The following is an 18188-nucleotide window of genomic DNA, read 5'->3' on the forward strand; positions in this document are numbered from 1 at the left end:
ATGAGAGGACGTGATTTTGCCACCATTGATGAGATAAAAACAGAATTGCTGAAGGAGCTGGACACCATAACTAAAAGTGAGTTCCAGAAGTGCTTCTGAGATTGGGAAAAGAACTGCCACAAATGTATTATATCTGAGGGAGTTTACTTTTAAGAAAAACATAAATTTCTGTCACTCTTTGATCACATTTCTTACATGGTGCGAACTCAAGAACATCGTGCAGAGACCAGTTCAGGAAACTAGGAATACTAACTACTGCTTCCGAGTATATTTATTACTTACTGAAATTTTTCAGTGAAATATATATTTCTCTTTCATCTAAGGCTTGGATCATGCAGTTGGTACTAGAAACAAGAATAATCTTCACAGATCTTCACATCTTACTGTTGTGTCTAGACAAGACAGCCTAGACACAATGCGAGGAAGCCGAAAGGCACGCGCTTAAACTCACGCAGGCTGGCGTGAGGTCTGAATCATGATACGTAATGAATGTTATAAAGAAAAGTACGTAGCTTCTGGAATACTTAACTTTAATCCACATTTGTAGAACATCGCTCTTGATGATACATTAATAGAATCTCAATATCAATTCAATACGGCGCCTTGCTAGGTCATAGCAAATGTAGCTGAAGGCTATGCTAACTATCATCTCGGCAAATGAGAGCGTATTTGTCAGTGAACCATTCCTTACAAAGTCGGCTGTACAACTGGGGCGAGTGCCAGTACGTCTCTCTAGACCTGCCGTGTGGTGGCGCTCGGTCTGCTATCACTGACAGTGGTGACACGCGGGTCCGCTGTATACTAACGGACCGCGGCCGATTTAAAGGCTACCACCTAGCAAGTGTGGTGTCTGGCGGTGACACCACACTTACTTTCAATAACTTATCAGCAGCCATAAAAATTTTAACTACTTCTAAAGTTCAGTGTAAGAGGAGCATAAAGATTTTATTGATGGCCAACTCCTCCTCCTCCATTGATACATGTCTGATGTGTATATGTTACTGATAATGTCAAATAATGTGAGTATTAGTGCAATCTGACTTTTTTTATAATTTCAGGTTGGTAATGGAATAGTTGTAAATAAGGGCTATAAAATGATTTATTCAGTTTGATGATGCATGGTTCAATAGCCTAAGAATTATCATAACTGTGAACAACTGGGAGTTGAGCATTTACATTCTTTGTGATGAATTATTTATTACTTTTTAACTGAAAATATGTTTAAGATATTTTGGACTTGTCCACATCCATGAGGGCCATTTCTCTTTGGATGTGTAGAAGGCTTATTAGCATATTTGGTTTTCTTTGTAGATATTTTTTGTGTCTTCTTGTTTTTCTGACAAGTTCTACATCCTGTTGAATCTTCTCACTGTGGACCTATTGGAATGAAAAGTACATCTAATCAAATTTAATCAGTGGGCAAAACTTAGCTGTCAGTTGTTTCATACACAATGTTCTGCAGTTGTTTATGTAATTTTAATTTTAATTGTGTCAAATGAAAATTCAGGTAAGAAAACTACTAAATTATGTGGCATACTTGCTGATAAGAATTTAGCATTAAGGGGTGAAATGTTTAGCACTGCTGACAGATACATATAAAAGTAAAAGTGATGACACCATTCTAGCTTTTGTAATTATTAGTTCCTTCCTCAGGGAGAGATAATTTGGGAAAGGTGAAAAAGAAAGGGCAACTACCTAAACTCCTAGGATGAGAATTACTTGCTCTTATTTATTAAACCTCCCTGTGGAAGAAGCTAACAGTTACAAAAGCTAGGATAATATCATCGCTTTTGCCTTTAAATATATCTATTGACAGCATTAAGAATGTCCCTAATTGAGGTAAGTATTGCCCAGCAATTCTGTCTCATAATATATTAATTTTCATTTTATTACCTTATGTTTTCCATAGAGTTGGCAATGTCATAGAAATCCATTTTTCAATAATAAAATAACTTGTCAGTAAACCCTTTCTTTAATTCTTGCCAGACTCATAGTTCCATGTGTACTTCTATCTTACTTGTGCAGCGATTATCTTTATAATCATAAGAAATGTAAACTGCAGCTCAGATTGTTGAAAGTGACGATATCACACTGACACTCTAAGATTCTTATTTATTTGTTTTTAGATGTATAAAACCAAATGAAACCAAACGACCACGAGATTGGGAGGAGCTGAGGGTAAAACATCAGGTGGAATATCTTGGACTGAAAGAAAATATACGTGTCAGGCGAGCTGGCTTTGCTTATCGGCGACCATTCAGAAAATTTCTGAACAGGTAATTTAATTTTAGTTAATGAACCATACCCCCAAGTGCATGCTAAGTAAAAGGTTATCAGTCATGCTCTATACATAATGTTTACATTAAGTGTTTCCATTACCAAATGGAAACTCCTGTAAGAACATACATGTAGACTGTGATCAATTGTCTCTTTGCTGCATCTTGTTTATCACGTTTGGTGGTAATAATCAATTTGATGTGTGTGTCAATGTGGTGTGTGGTGTGTGGTGTGTGTGTGTGTGTGTGTGTGTGTGTGTGTGTGTGTGTGTGTGGGGGGGGGGGTGATGATGATGATGATGATGATGATGATGATGATGATGATGATATGAGAGAAGAAAGAAGGTGAAACCCAGTGCCAGCACATAGCCTACTCCTTGCAAACAGCACCAAGGGGGCCGCCAAGCTTAACAACCCTCCTCTTGCTGACCAAATACTGGTAGTGAAAACATTCTCCACAACTAGTATTTGAAGCAGCTTACCCCCTGGTAGAGTGCCACCGCCCGAACGTGCATTAGTGACCTCAGCCACGGAGGCAGATAATTAGGTTATGTGTAAATTGATTTAAAAGGAAAAGGAAATATATTGCTTTAATATCACTTACATAATTGTTTTTACATTGGAACTGTCATTGCATCCTAATATTGTGGTTGTGACTTTTATTAAGTCAGTTCGGTCATCAGTAGTTGAGAAATAAACGATTGTTCGTAAATAACATTGTAACATTGGTATTTATATAGAATCACAGTGAATGTGTTCTAAATGAAGCATCTAGGAATTATGTCATTCCAAACTGAGAGTAAACATGTAAGAAGTAGTGTGCACTTAGGTGAAATAGCCACAATTCTGCTAAAAATGGGACAATGCCTTGTACCTTCCATGCTGACCGTAACCCAAGCATCAGATTTCATTTTCTGTTTGCATTGTGGAATTGAGCATAGGCTCTCTGCTTAACCACAGTTGATACGATAAAAGCTATACTTGCAAAAATAGGACAGGTGAGGATCTTACAACACTTCTGATATAAGAGCCATTCTCACTTGAATAAAACAGATAGATTGTGTTTGTTAGGGCATATGCAGACAAACAATGCTGACTGAACAGTTTAATTGTACCGAAGTATATGACAAAGAGTACCTGCTTTGTAGAACTTAAACACACGAAAAAATTTGGCTGATGTTGCTCAGATAATTTGATAATAGGAGTATGGATAAATAAAAATCTTTAGGTAATGAGGCCTGCAAGTGAGAGATATCATCAAATAGTGATACATTGGCAGTAGATCATTAGACTCTGGAGTCATTTGGACCATCAGCTAGAGAGTCTACCTTCTGTCGCTGCTGCAGGTAAGGCGAGTATATCACTTCCTTGCTAATTTTACTTACGAGCTTCAAACAAGAGCGACTTATTTTCAGTTATTTTAGTGGATACCAGTTTACTTTCTTAATTTTTTGTGTGTTTTAAGTGCTTACGGGCACAGTCTAATGTTCTAACAACTGTGTAGCATGCAATTTGCTGTCTTTGGTGTGGATAGGGACTGTGATTGCTGTGGTCAATTCGAGCTAAGTTGGTGACCCTTAGCGGTGCTCCAGGTAAGTGTTGGCATCCTTCACACAGCTTGAAGCTGTAGCCAATGGGAATCCCTGTGAGGGGGCCAGATGTGGGCATCTGGGCGATGTCCAGTACAATCCATGTATACCCCGATCGGCCCACTACTATGGCCACGGTAGGGGTACTGCCCCCACTGATTAACCCCAAACTCGTGGTCAAGTGGGGGGTTGCCCCAAGGAGAGGCAGGCACCAAAAGACTTTACGGGGAGCCAATCGGAGGGCCATTCTGATTCATCTGATGAGCAGGTTTCGGGCACTGGCTGTAGCTGATGAAGTCCATGAGCCCGATGAAGTCATTCAGCCTGTCCCAAAGGAAGCCTCTCGGGCCACAAAGCTCTTTGTGTATGCTGGGAGAACTCATTCCAGGTGTGAAAAGGGTGCTTCCGGTTGCCGTGAAGAGCACAGGGAGCAGCCAATTGCAGGTAACCACTCATGTCTCTCTGGTTTTGGGCAGCTAACTGAAGTGGTAAAGATTGCCAGTCTTGTTTGGAAGATGAAGCCAGAGCTCACCATCTGTACCATCATTGACAAAAACAACTGTGGTCCTTTGTTACAGAGCACAGTGGAGGGTCTGACTCAGAGGCTCAGGCATTTCTGGGACAATGTAGGCTGCAGATTCCTTGATTTGTGCCATAGGATTGTGGGTTTCTGAGCTCTGCTAAATATCTCAGGCATCCACTGCAAGTAGGAGGGGCTACAGAACTATCAGGGGCTGTGTGGAGGTGACTGGGTTGTTTGTTATGTTAGAGGATCTTGAGAAAGTGCAGAAAGGGCTTCAGTTTCAAAGGGTGCAGGATGAACTCGGGAAGAGGGTAGCCATAGGAACAATCAATATTGTAGCTGTAAATTGCCATAGCTGTGTTGGAAAAGAACCAGAGCTCAAATTGTTATAGGTATGGAAAGCTGGTTAAGGCCGAAAAGAAGTTCAGCTGAAATTTTGACAAGGGACCTAACCATGTTCAGAAAGGATAGTTTAAATAAAGTAGGTGGTGGAGTGTTCATTGCTGTCACAAATAGTTTACCTTATAGTGAAATTTAAAGTAGATAGTTCATGTGAGTTAGTATGGGCAGAGATTATACTTGATAACCAGAATAAATTAATAATTGGTTCTTTTTACTGACCCCTTGACTCAGTTGCTGAACAGTTCAAAGAAAACTTGTTGCATTTCAAATTGGTACCTCAATCATACAATAATAGTTAGTGGTGACTTCGGCTACCATGGATATGTTGCTGAAAATACACATTTAAAGTCAGAGGCAGGTGCAAAATCCTTTCGAAAATCATTCAGAATGTGTTCTCAGCAAATTATTTTGAACAGTTAGTTCAGGAGCCCACTCAAAGTGTAAATGATTGCGAAAACATGCTTGACCTCTTAGCAACAGATAATCCTGAGCAGATAGGGAGCATCATGATAGATAGAGGGATTAGTGACTACAAGGTTGTTGTAGCTAGATTGAATCCTGTAACATCCAAACCCACCAAAATTAAACACATAATACTTCTATTTAAAAAAGCAAATAAAAATTCACGAGAGGCTTTCCTAAGAGACAGTCTCCACTGCTTCCAGTCTGAATATGTAAGTGTAGACCAGATGTGGTTTAAACGCAGAGAAATAGTATCTACAGCTGTTGAGAGACATATACCGAATAAATTAATGAGAGATGATATTGATCCCCCATGGTATACTAAACAGGTCAGAACACTGTTGCAGACGCAATGAAAAACTCATGCCAGATTTAAAAAAAAGAAAAACCCTCAAGATTGACAAAGCTTTAGAGAAGCTCCCAATGTAGTGGCTAACTTATTTGCAAGATACTTTTAATACTTTCCACAGTGAAACTCTGCCTCGAAATCTGGAAGAAAATCCAGAGAGATTGTGGTCATATGTAAAGCACGGCCAGCAGAAAGACACAATCAGTTCTTCACTGCATGATAACAGTGGTGATGTTACTGACCACCGTGCCACTAAAGCAGACTGCTAAATATGATTTTCTGAAATTCTTTCACCAAAGAAGACAAAGTAGATATTCCAGAATTCGAACCAAGAACAACTATCAACATAAGTAACTTAGAAAAAGGTGTCCTCAGTGTAGCTTATCAGCTTAATGTAAATCACTTAGTAAAGGCAAGGCCTCGATTGTATAAGAGTCAGGCTCCTCTCAGAGTATGATGATATAATAGCTCCATATATAGCAGTCATATACAACCAATTACTTGTTGAAAGATCCATACCTAAAGATTGGAAAGTTGCAGGAGTCAAACCAGTATCCAAGAAAGGAAATATGAGTAATCTGCTGAGTTACAGACGCATATCGTTAACATCTATTTGCAGTAGGGTTTTGGAACATATACTGTGTTCGAACATTATGAGTTATCTTGAAGAAAACACTTGCTTGACAAACAGCCAACATGTATTCAGAAAATATCATTCTTGTGAAACACAACTAGATCCTTATTCTCATGAAGTAATGAGTGCTGTTGACAGGGGTCTCAGTTTGATTCCATATTTTTAGATTTCCAAAGGCTTTTGACACCGTACCTCACAAGCGACTTCTAATCAGATTGTAAGCCTATGGAATATTATCTCAGTTGTGTGACTGGATTCATGATTTCCTCTCAGAAAGGTCAGAGTTCATAGTAACTGAAGGAAAGTCATCAAGTAAAATGGAAGTAATATCGGGCATTCCCCATGGAAATCATTTAGGGCATCTGCTGTTCGTGATTGACATAAATGATTTAGGCCACAATCTGAATAGCACTCTTAGATTGTTTGCAGGTGATACTGTCATTTAATGTCTTATAAGGTCATCAGGTGATCAAAACAAATTGCAAAATGATTTAGACAAGCCATCTGTATGGTGCGAAAAGTGGCAGTTGAGTCTAACTAATGAAAAGTATGAAGCCAGAGAGTACTAAAAGGAACTCACTATGTTTCAGTTACACAATAAATTGCACAAATATAAAGGCTGTAAATGCAACTAAATACAAGGTCTGTTCAAAAAATTCAGGAACTTTGTCCACAAAATTTTTCTATGCTTTCAAAATACTCTGCTCTACAATTGATATACTACTCCTAACACAGTTTCCATTTCTGGAAGCAGTTTTGATATGCCTCTTGCTGGATCATTCAAAGCACTGTCTGGGAATTTTCTTTTATCATGACTATCATTGCAAATCTTTGTCCTTTCACTAGGGTTTTCAACTTTGGAAATTAAAAAATGTCTGCAGGATAGATTAGATAAGATTAGTTTTTCGTTCCATAGATCTGTGCTGAGGAGATCCTCCTGGATGTGGAACATGTCAAATTCTATTTTTTTTTTTCTTTAAAAAGCTGTAATAACAATACTAATAGTATGAATATATACAATACATCATTTGTTTCTATTAAAAAATTTGTCAATGGAGTAGAAGAAGTTGGCCACTAGTACGTCTTTCAGGCTTCTTTTAAACTGATCTTTTTTTGTAATTAAATTTTTTATGTTTGGTGGCAAATTATTGAAGATGAGTGTACCTGAGTAGTGGACCCCTTTTTGAACTAAAGTAAGTGTTTTTAAGTCCTTGTGCAGATCATTTTTGTTCCTAGTATTGTATGTATGAACTGAGCTGTTTGTTGGAAAAAGAGATATATTATTTAGGACAAATTTCATTAAGGAGTAAATATACTGAGAGGCAGTAGTTAGTATACCCAGTACTTTGAAGAGGTTTCTACAGGATGTCCGTGAATTTACTCCACAAATAATTCGTATTACACACTTTTGGACTCCAAAAACTATTGTTTGACTTGAAGAGTTACCCCAGAATATAACCATATGACATTATGGAATGGAAGTAGGCAAAGTATGCAAGCTTTTTCATTTTTATGTCGCCTATGTCAGCTGACACTCGAATTGCAAATACAGATTTGTTAAGGCATTTCTGCAGTTCTGTGGTGTGCTCCACCCAACAAAATTTATTATCAAGTTGTAATCCCAGGAATTTAAGACTGTCAACCTCTTCTACCTGCTCTTCTTCATACTTTATGCATATGCTGGGTGGAAACCTCTTACAGGTTCTGAATTGCATATAGTGAGTCTTTTCGAAGTTTAATGTCAGTGAGTTGGCTTTAAACCATTTATTAATATCCATGAAAATATCATTAGCAGATCTTTCTAGAACTACACTCGACATACTATTTATTGCAATACTTGTGTCATCTGCAAACAAAATGAACTCTTTTTCTGGCAGTGTAACTGATGCGAGATCATTAATGTACACAAGTAAAAGCAATGGCCCTAAGATGGATCCTTGTGGGACACAACATGTAATTTCTTCCCATTCTGATGATGACTGACGACTTAATTCACTAGTCTCTTGCACTGACACCCTTTGTTTCCTGTTAGTGAGGTATGACTTGAACTATTTTGCAGCAGCACTGCCCGTGACACCATAGAATTCTAATTTATTCAAAAGGATGTTGTGGTTCACGCAATCAAATGCCTTTGACAAATCACAGAAAATACCTGCTGCTTGTAATTTGTTATTTAATGAATTAAGTAAATTTTCACTGTAGGTGTAAATAGCCTTCTCAATATCAGAACCATTCAGAAATCCAAACTGTGTTCTTGATAATATGTTATTTATGGCCAGATGTTTGAGAAGCTGCCTGTACATTACTTTTTCTAAAATTTTTGAGAATGCTGGCAAAAGTGAAATCGGTCTGTAGTTTGATGGTGTCTCTTTATCCCCTTTCTTGAATAGAGTCTTAACATCCGCATATTTTAGTCAGTCAGGAAATGTCCCAGTTATAATTGACTGGTTACACAAGTAACTTAGACTTGTACTAAACTCACAAGAACATGCCTTAATTAACTTTGTTGATATTTCTTCGTAACCACTAGAATGCTTTGTTTTTAAAGATTTTATTATGGAAGTTATTTCTTTTGGTGAAGTGAGCGACATATTCATGTACCTGAAGCTATTTGTAAAGGCTAGTTTCAGACATTCAAGGGCATTATTTACTGATCCTAACAATCCCATTCTATCAGTAACAGATGTAAAGTACTTGTTAAATAAATTTGCCACACTATGCCCATCGGTTACTAATGTGTCATCTACCCTTGATGCTATTTGCTCCTGTTCCTTTCTGGTTCTACCAGTCTCTTCTTTCACTATATCCCATATTGTTGTTATTTTGTTCCCTGACATTGCTATCTTCTTATCGTAGTGCATTTGTTTAGATGTCTGATTTACTTTTATAATATTTTACAGTATTCCTTGTATTTAGCTAAATCATCAGCATTGGAGCTATTCTTGGTCGACAGATACATTTTCCTTTTTGTCTTACAGGAAATCTTTATTCTTTGTGTAATCCATGGTTTTATTATAGACTTCCGTTTAATTTGAGTAACTTTTAGAGGAAAACAGTTTTCAAACATGGCACTGACATTGTTCATGATTGTGTTATAATTTGCATTCATGTCATGAGCACTATAAACATCTTTCCAGTTCATATCTTTGAGCAGTTTTCTAAAACACTCAATTTTTGGTTGACTGACTACTCTCCTGTACTCAGATTTAGCAGTTTTGATAATCTGCTTAGAATTTACATCTAAAACAAGGAGCTGCATGTCATGATCTGATAGTCCATTTATTACAAGTTTTATGATATGATTTTGTTCCTTTGATTTGTCTATAAAAATGTTATCAATAGCTGTCCTTGAGGATTTAGTGATCCTAGTTGGAAAGTTTACAGTGTGAGTTAAGTTGAAAGACAACATTACTAACTACAGTAAATGTTTACTGGAAGATTGGATTAGAAAATCTGTATTAAAGTCACCATCAATCAAAATTTCTTTGTTACTTCCTGTTAAATAACGCAAAAGAGCTTCTAGATGGTTTATGAATAGATTATAATTTCCTGCAGGTGCTCGGTAAATAGTTCCTATTATATAGGATCTGTTATGGAACTCTACTTCTGTTGCAAATACTTCTAGATGCTACTCTACACGGAATTTATTAATGTCAGTGTTCTTGAATTTATGGCAGTTTTTAATGAATGTGGCAACTCCTCCTCCATCCATATCTACTTTGCAGAAGTAGGAAGCTAGCTTAAATCCTGAAATGTCTAACATATCTATACCAGTGGTCACTTGATGTTCAGAGAGGCAGATTATGTCAATTTGGTTAGATGAATTCATTTCTTCAGTACAAATGAGTAGTTCATCAACTTTATTTCTGAATCCCGGAATGTTATGGTGTAATAAAGATAACTGATACTGCATACTAATGGGATTATAACTGCTTTGGCGAAGATGAACTGGCAGTTTCTGATTACTTTCTGTTGAACATTGTTTAAATGGAAGCTGTATGCTAAAATCTGACTCCTGTTCATCTGTTTTCTCAAACTGAGTGTGTCTGTCAATCTCTCTTTTCTTTCCCCCTTCCCTACCCTAAAAAAGGCATCCCTCTGACACCTGTGACCACTGGTATTTTACCACTTGTGACAGTGTCTCCCCTTAAGTTTTCTGCAATCAACCCAGACAGTTTTCTCTTCTCTTTCCTAGGTCTTAGGTCTGGAGAGTATGGAGGATGAGGCAGGACAGTGATTTCATATTTTGCACAGTAGTCTTGCACCAACAGGGATGAATGTGTGGCTGTGTTATCGTGATGCAAGAGCCATAGATAGTCTCGCCACATTTCAGGTCGTTTCCTTCTCACATTTTCATGCAGGAGTTGCAGCACATCCTGATAGTACCATCAATTAACAGCTTGTCCCTGTGGCACAAATTCATGATTAATTAATTCTTCAAAGTCAAAGAAAACTGTCAGCTTAGCTTTGGCATTTGACCTGACATGACGAGCTTTTTTTGGGCTTGGAGAATCTTTCCAGATTGGTTGTGAAGATTAAACCTTGGTCTCAATATCGTAACCATAGACCCACATCTCATCACCAGTTAAGATTCTTTTAAGGAACATCTCATTCTCCATTGTGAAATCCAAAAGATATTCACAGATTGTGAGGTGAAGGGCTTTTTGTTCTTGACTCATGAGCCGTGGGACGAACTTGGTGCCAACATGATGCATTCCAAGATGCTGTGTCAGGATTTCATGCCGTGATCCAACTGAAATGTTACATTATTCTGAAATCTCTTGGACAGTGAGTCTCCGGTTGGCATGCTCAGTTTAACTGAAATGAGCATTGTTGGCAGACATTGAAGAGCGTTCTGAATGAGAGTTATATTTAACTTCTGTCCGGCTATTTTTAAACTATGTGAACCATTCATAACACTGTGTACGGCTTAAGCACTCATTACTACAGGCTTCCTGCATTATTTGATGTGTCTGTGTAAAGTTTTTCTTGAGTTTCATGCAAATTTAATGCAGCTGCATTGCTCCTCTAAATCTGCCATCTTATAATTTGCAAAATGTGACACAATGTTCTATTTGCATACAGCACTGAATAGTAACTAACAGACATACGACAATGAAACTTCTGGCAGTTACACATTAAACAGAGTCATGTGCAGGGATGCCAACCACATTTCGCTCCTACACACCATTGGTGTAAAATTATGAATGTTCTGGAATTTTTTTTGAACAGACCTTTTATTTACCGAAGAATATTGAGGAAATGCAACAGGTCTACTAAAGAGACTTCCTACACTACACTAGTATGTCCTTTTCTGGAGTATTGCTGTGCAGTGTGGGATCCACATCAGATAGGATCCACAGAGGACATTGAAAAAGTCCAAAGAAGGGCAGCTTGTTTTGTATTATTGTGAAATAGGTGAGAGAGTGCCACTGATATAATACGTAAATTGGAGCGGCAGTCATTAAAACAAATGCGTTTTTCATTGTGACAGGACCTTCTCATGAAATGTCAATTACCAACTTTCTTCTCAGAGTGTGAAAATATTTTGTTGGAGCACACCTACACAGGGAGGAATAATCACCATAATAAAATAAGAAAAACCAGAGCCTGCACAGAAAGATTTTAAGTGTTTGTTTTTTCCCACGTTCCATTAGAGAGTGGAACAATAGAGAAATAGCTTGAAGTTGGTTTGATAATACTTCTGCCAGGTATTTAATTGTGAATTGCAGAGAAATCATGTAGATGCAGATTTAGATTAAATGAATGAATGGCAGTAAGGATGACATGATGGGTCAGTGACAGTCATACAGTGTGCCACCATTGTTGAATTAGCCAATGTGTTAATGTGATCCAACAAGTAACAATACAATTGAAATGATAGTTCATTATAACAATAGCCTTCACAATGCTTCAGAGACTTCATCACTCTGGTAAAATTATTTCAATGTGGTACCAAATTTTTGGTTTGTGTGGTGTAGCAGCATTGTACTGATTGCCAAATCATATGTTTTTCCTCTGAAGTTTAGCTAAAATGTGAACAAAGCTATTCCTCCTAGTCCCTATTTAAAACATCTAGCTCAAAGAAAAACAGTCAACTATCCAGAGTTGCACTAATTTTACGAACAACCTAAGAACCAGTATCGGATGTTAGGCTGCCAGGCATTGGCAACCTTTTTACTGCCAGTTTCATCTTGCAGACGTATCCCTACATATGAAGACAGGGTCTATGTACAAAGATTAATAGAAATCACCATCTTGGTGATCATCTGTAACTTTTATTAATTATTTAATAAGAAAAATCAGGTGGAAAAACACTGCTGTATCTGAAGAACATTATTACATTATTGTGATCTCTGTCACTTCCAGAAAATACATAAGTTTAATATACAATTTTTGTTTCTTAGTAACAGATTATTTTTTTGTAATTAATAATTGATTTCAATTACTTCTCCTGCTTAAATATACGTAGTCCTTGATTTCATGTTGGGTATCACTACCCCTTAAGGATGTGGCATCGCAAATATCAACAAGGAATCGTAATGTCTATAGTTAGTTCATGCATACATGCTCGTTTTGTTTATCTCCTTCAAATCTGTGAAATTTTCTGCTTTTAGGTATGCAATATTGACCAAAGAAACATGGCCACATTGGAAAGGTGATGAGAAACAGGGTGTTGAGGTAATCATGAAGAGTGTCAACATGGAAAGAAACCAGTATCAGCTGGGTATTAGTAAAGTTTTCATCAAAGCTCCTGAATCAGTAAGTGATGATACCATGAACTGTTTTGAACCTATAAACTAGAACTGATTTTTGTATTATTTAATAATAATGGTAAACCAGGCTAGTGGGCACTTGAGGTTATGATTCATAAATAATTCACTTTACAGACAGTGTCATGAGTGTGCTCAAAAAACAATGACCTTGACTGTTATAAATTACATATGCACTCTTATGCACCTTAAATAATTGTTATTGCTGAAATATACACAATCTATTTTGGTTTTGAATCTCTCATCACCTACTTGGATGCTACTTTTAATCTTCATCTCAAACATTTAAACTGTAATCTTGCCTGTCCTCTCCATTATCTGTATCTTCATGAGCAGTCCACCAGTTCTTCACTTTCTAGTACTGCTGGAAATTTGTAAAGGAGTTCTATACCAAGGCATGTCCCTTACAAGAACTACTGCAGGGAGACATCACATTTCCCTGGAATAAGGTGCAACAAAGAGGCCCTAAGGAGGGACTAAGGCAGTAACTTCTTCTCCAGCGCTATCACTGAATGCCATGGCACAACTTCACACTGATGTTAGAGGTTATGGGATAGGTACAATTCTAATACAAATTCAGTAAGGTGCTGGAAAGGTGAATGCTTATGCCTCCAGAGTGTTCTCCAATTCTGAGATGAACTACTCTACACCTGAGAAAAATTGTTTTGCAGTTATTTGGGCCTTCAACAAGTTCCAGCCATATTTATTTTGCAAATTATTCACCATTGTGGCAGATAACACTCTCTGTGCTGGTTGGCTAGCTTGAAGGGTCCACCTGATCAACTGGCAAGATGTGCACTGAGACTTCAGGAGTACAATGTCATAGTGGTATACAAAAGCAACTTCAACACAGGGACACTAACAGCAGAACACAGCAGCTTGGATGAAATCTCAATCATCACTGCCATATGTGACATTGCTACTGAACAGAGGGAAGATCCAGCACTGCTGAAAATCACAGAAGCCTTGAAGGAGAATTCCAATTCAGGAGCAGGTTATTGTATTGTACTGCAAGTGGAACAGGACACACATGGATAGCGTGACTGCAGGGACTTATCCCTTGCATGCTTTCCGTGAGACCCACATTTCCAACTGTCCCTGCAGTTGCGCTATTCATCTGTGTCCTCGGTGGCTTTGCATGTACTGTCATTGGATTCTCCGATTGAGTAAAATCTTTATAGTTTCACCATTGTAAAGTGACACAACTACTGTCGTCTGTTGCCAGTACAAAAGGGCTGGGGCTTCATTAACTTTGTTACCTTTCCCTCAATTGTAGAAGCCACATTTTTAACTAGTGCTTCCATTTTGGTTCTCACACAGTTGTACATGGAGGCTATTTTTGAATTGGGAAACACTTTCTTGAACAAACTTCCTGCATGGTCACTATATGTTAAGGCAATTTGTGCCCAACAAAGAATGTCGTAAATAACAACTGTGCATTTGTCACCAAACTTTCATCTTCTGAGATTTAGTAAAAATTGTTAAATTCTTGTTTGTGTCCCTCAGCTTAACTGTATCTGAATGAATTTTGTTACCCATATGTTTGTGGCAGTCGTCCCTTCCACCATGCACAATTGGAAAATCCTGGCTACACACACTACAAAACCGAGGTAAGAGATGAGGTACTGGTGGAATTAAAGCTGTCAGGACGGGTCATGAGTTTTGCTTGGGTAGCTCAGATGGCAGAGCACTGGCCTGTGAAAGACAAAGGTCCCAAGTTCTAGTCTCGATCCAGCACACAGTTTTAATCTGCCAGGAAATTTCATATTGGCTCCCACTCCGCAGCAGAGTGGAAATTTCATTCTGCAGTGAGAAACTATTTATTTTCTCAATAATAAATGTGATTAGGTGACAGTTGTTTGTTTTGATTGCTGAGAGAGTAAGGGCCATATTGCAAAACAAAATGTTAACAGTTTGGTTCTCAGTTGGCCCTAGGATTTTGTTTCTCACTTATTGCAGTATCTGTCTCTCTCTCTCTCTCTCTCTCTCTCTCTCTCTTTAATCTGAAAAGGCCAGTGCAGATAGGAAATATTTCATACAACACATTCTCTGCTGCAATAAGTATACCGACCTCAACCCATGGTAACATACTGCCCCCCCCCCCCCCCCCCCAAATCCACCTAAAGCCCCTCCCCCCTCCCCGTCATATCGTCTTCTCCCCATTCTGATCTCCCACCCTGTTTATTTGCCACCCTCTGCCAATACGTCCTCCTGTCTTCCCCCATTCCTCTCCTTTGTGCGCCTTTTTTCCCGACCTCCCTACCCCATAACCTCCTGATGCTGCACCTGTTAGCATTCTAATCCCAGCACACTCCACCAGAAAGCGTTCATCTCTCTTCCTGCATAAGCAACTATCCCTTCCCTTTCCCTGCTCTTTTCAGATTGTTGCTTGCATCCCACGTGATAGTGGCCTTCCGTCCCGAGATGCTGTTGCAGTAAGAGCAATCTTTCTTTTGCTACATTTTTGATATTCCTACCTGGAGTTCCCACTGTTTGATTTTGCTGAATGACTTTTTTCCATCCTACAAGCTTGTGGTGTTTTCCTTTGTTACTCTTCTCTGCAGGATGACTCTTCTCAGTGTCCGTTCTTTCTCTTATTTCTTGTGTTTATTCACCACATTTCACACCGCATCTATGTCTGAGCCACACCATATCAAAGATCGTCTGCACACAACACAGAGTTCGTGACCGTGCGGATTGTTGATGCTGCGTCTGATGCCCCAAATTCTTTCCTCCGATAATTATAATTATATTTATTTCTATTGATCCCACTTCATCTCTCATCCTGAGATACTTTAATGTTTTCTTTTCCGTACCTAACCCACCCACCCCACTCCATCTCTCGTCGCTTATTGCAACACACACACACACACACACACACACACACACACACACACACACTCACACTCACACTCACACACTCCCCCATACCTCCCTGTTCTCCAATGTTTCTGTACATTTTTAACATATTTGTGTGTATTTTTATGTGGTTTGCATATTTTTGCATATCTGTGCATATTTTTGCATATCTGTGCATATTTTTGCATATCTGTGCATATTTTTGCATGCCTTGCGAATTTTTTACACATTTTTACGCATATTTTCACTTATCCAGCTCCTCTCACAAACATCAACTGTTTTGCCCATTTCTGCATCATTACCATTTACTTTACACCATTCCTGCCAGAGTGCACTCTTGCTTCATCTTTTTGCACCAGTTAAGAAAAGCATCCCTCTCTCTGGCTAAACCCTAGTCCCACATCCTGTTATTCAAATGCTGCTTATACCATGGAATCTCTCTCCCCCCCCCCCCCCCCACCCCACCCCCCACCCCCCCACCCCCAAAAGGCCTATCCGTAAAGATTCCTTTCTCTGAATTCCACACCTCCTTTTTCACTGACCTACACATTTCCAGATTCTGCAAATCCATGGCCCTCATTAACCTGGTATTGCAGAAACACCTCTCCAATGTCACAGGCATCCCAGAACCACCTCCGTCCCCTCTGCAAGGTACTATTACTCTGCACTCCATACCCCATACATGATGTCTCTGAAATTGAATCCCTTGCTCTCCAGCACCTGGAGGAGCATTCCTGACACCATCTCTGTGTGTTATCCAAACTGATGCTGCCTTGGGGCACCACTACCCAACCTCTATCATACCCACAGTGTTCCTCCTCATCCACCCCTCATAACAAATAAACCCTGGCTAGCTGACCTTTTCAGCTTAACACATCCCTCAAAACTCCCTACCAACTCTCCACCAAATCAGATCCAACACTGTTGTTAACCTTTCCACCAAAACCCTTGGCTCCACAGAAGTTTCAGTCCTATCCAAAGGCCTCACATTTAGCCTTACACCTAAATTTAATCATGTTGGACGAGTCAAAGACCTACCCTCGTTCTCCTGCTCCCTGCAATGGAAGCCCTTCTTTGCCTCCAGTCGCTCCAACCAAACCACCCTAATATCAACACTTGAACCCTGTCTCTTCCAGTTCATACCACCACCCAATTGTGATCCTCCCCCTCTCGCAGCTAACCACCTGATGGTCCTTCCCCAGGTCCCTTCCTCAGAACACCAACTTTTCAGTAGAAGAAAGAATAGCCACACACAACTTCAAAACAAATACTGACCTAATTGTGGTCGGAAAAAGACCCTGACTGAGAGAAACCAGAGACATTTTCCCTGCGGCTTTTGAATTAAAATTGCTTCCAAACCTGACAGGAATTACTGCAGGCAGTGAATGAAGTTATGCCCCAATGTCTTATAAGAGAACATTGCGACAGGAACTGGATGCAATTTGCATTTCGAGTTGGTCACCTCACAAAAGGCAGATGCTCACACAGGCACATGAAGATCACAGCAACAAAGTTCATCAGGCTGGTTTTCTGAATGCTCCCCCACCATATTACATCTCAGTTGGCCTGCATCACCTGACTTGAACCTATAGAAAATCTGTGGGACAGGTTGGAACAGCAGATAAAATGCCGATGTCAGCATCCCCACAATTTGGTGGAACTGCATGACCAAAGCCTCAGTGAGTGGCTTAACCTCTACGCAATGTACCTGCGCAACCTTGTGGAGTCACTTCCTAACTGGATCCAGGCAGGTATCAAGTTCAAGGGCGGAATTACATGGTATTAAATGATGCATCTAAAGATTTCTCTAGGGGCGATTAATCTTTTGTTATTGAACCTGTATCATGGTTTAAATATGTATATTTATGCGGTGTTGTGAATCGTTAAAACTTGTCTCTGCCCATATGGTCTTCTGGAATTCAACTTGTAATTGGTTAAGGTGCTCACTTCTGCGTACACACTCAAATACATTTGTATGCTATGGCTATGGCTATGGCTATGGCTGTGGCTATGGCCTGTTACTTGATGTACCGCTGGCTAATAATCATTAATATACAGCTTATTACCATTATTATTGAATTTTCTGACTTCCTCCAGCTGTCTGAAAAAAAAGTATTGTGAAAAATGGGCATTACTGTGGGTTACTGCTTTCTTATGTCGAAACTGATGTTGCAGCAGAATACAGTTTGGTTTTCACAGTTGCTGCTCTGAAAATAATGCTCTTACAATTTGGTCAGTGTGTTACTTCCTCACTGTTAGTAACAAATGATCTTCCTCGTAAAGATACCTGGAAAACATTCCATTTTCAGCTGTTACTTGTC

The 18188-nt window shown here is 39.0% G+C and overlaps 1 protein-coding gene across 4 annotated transcripts in view; it reads left to right on the forward strand.

Moving 5' to 3' along the window:
- LOC126485168 (unconventional myosin-Ie-like) overlaps positions 1-18188 on the forward strand; it is a 416688-nt gene that overhangs the window by 310185 nt on the left and 88315 nt on the right. For all 4 annotated transcript variants that reach the window (XM_050108845.1, XM_050108848.1, XM_050108844.1 and 1 more), the window contains exons 14-15: positions 2127-2276; positions 12853-12997. In XM_050108845.1, coding sequence (XP_049964802.1) covers positions 2127-2276; positions 12853-12997 — 295 coding nt within the window. The remainder of the gene's footprint in view (positions 1-2126; positions 2277-12852; positions 12998-18188) is intronic.

The sequence above is a fragment of the Schistocerca serialis genome, chromosome 6 (genome assembly GCF_023864345.2).
Source record: "Schistocerca serialis cubense isolate TAMUIC-IGC-003099 chromosome 6, iqSchSeri2.2, whole genome shotgun sequence".
NCBI lineage: Eukaryota > Metazoa > Arthropoda > Insecta > Orthoptera > Acrididae > Schistocerca > Schistocerca serialis.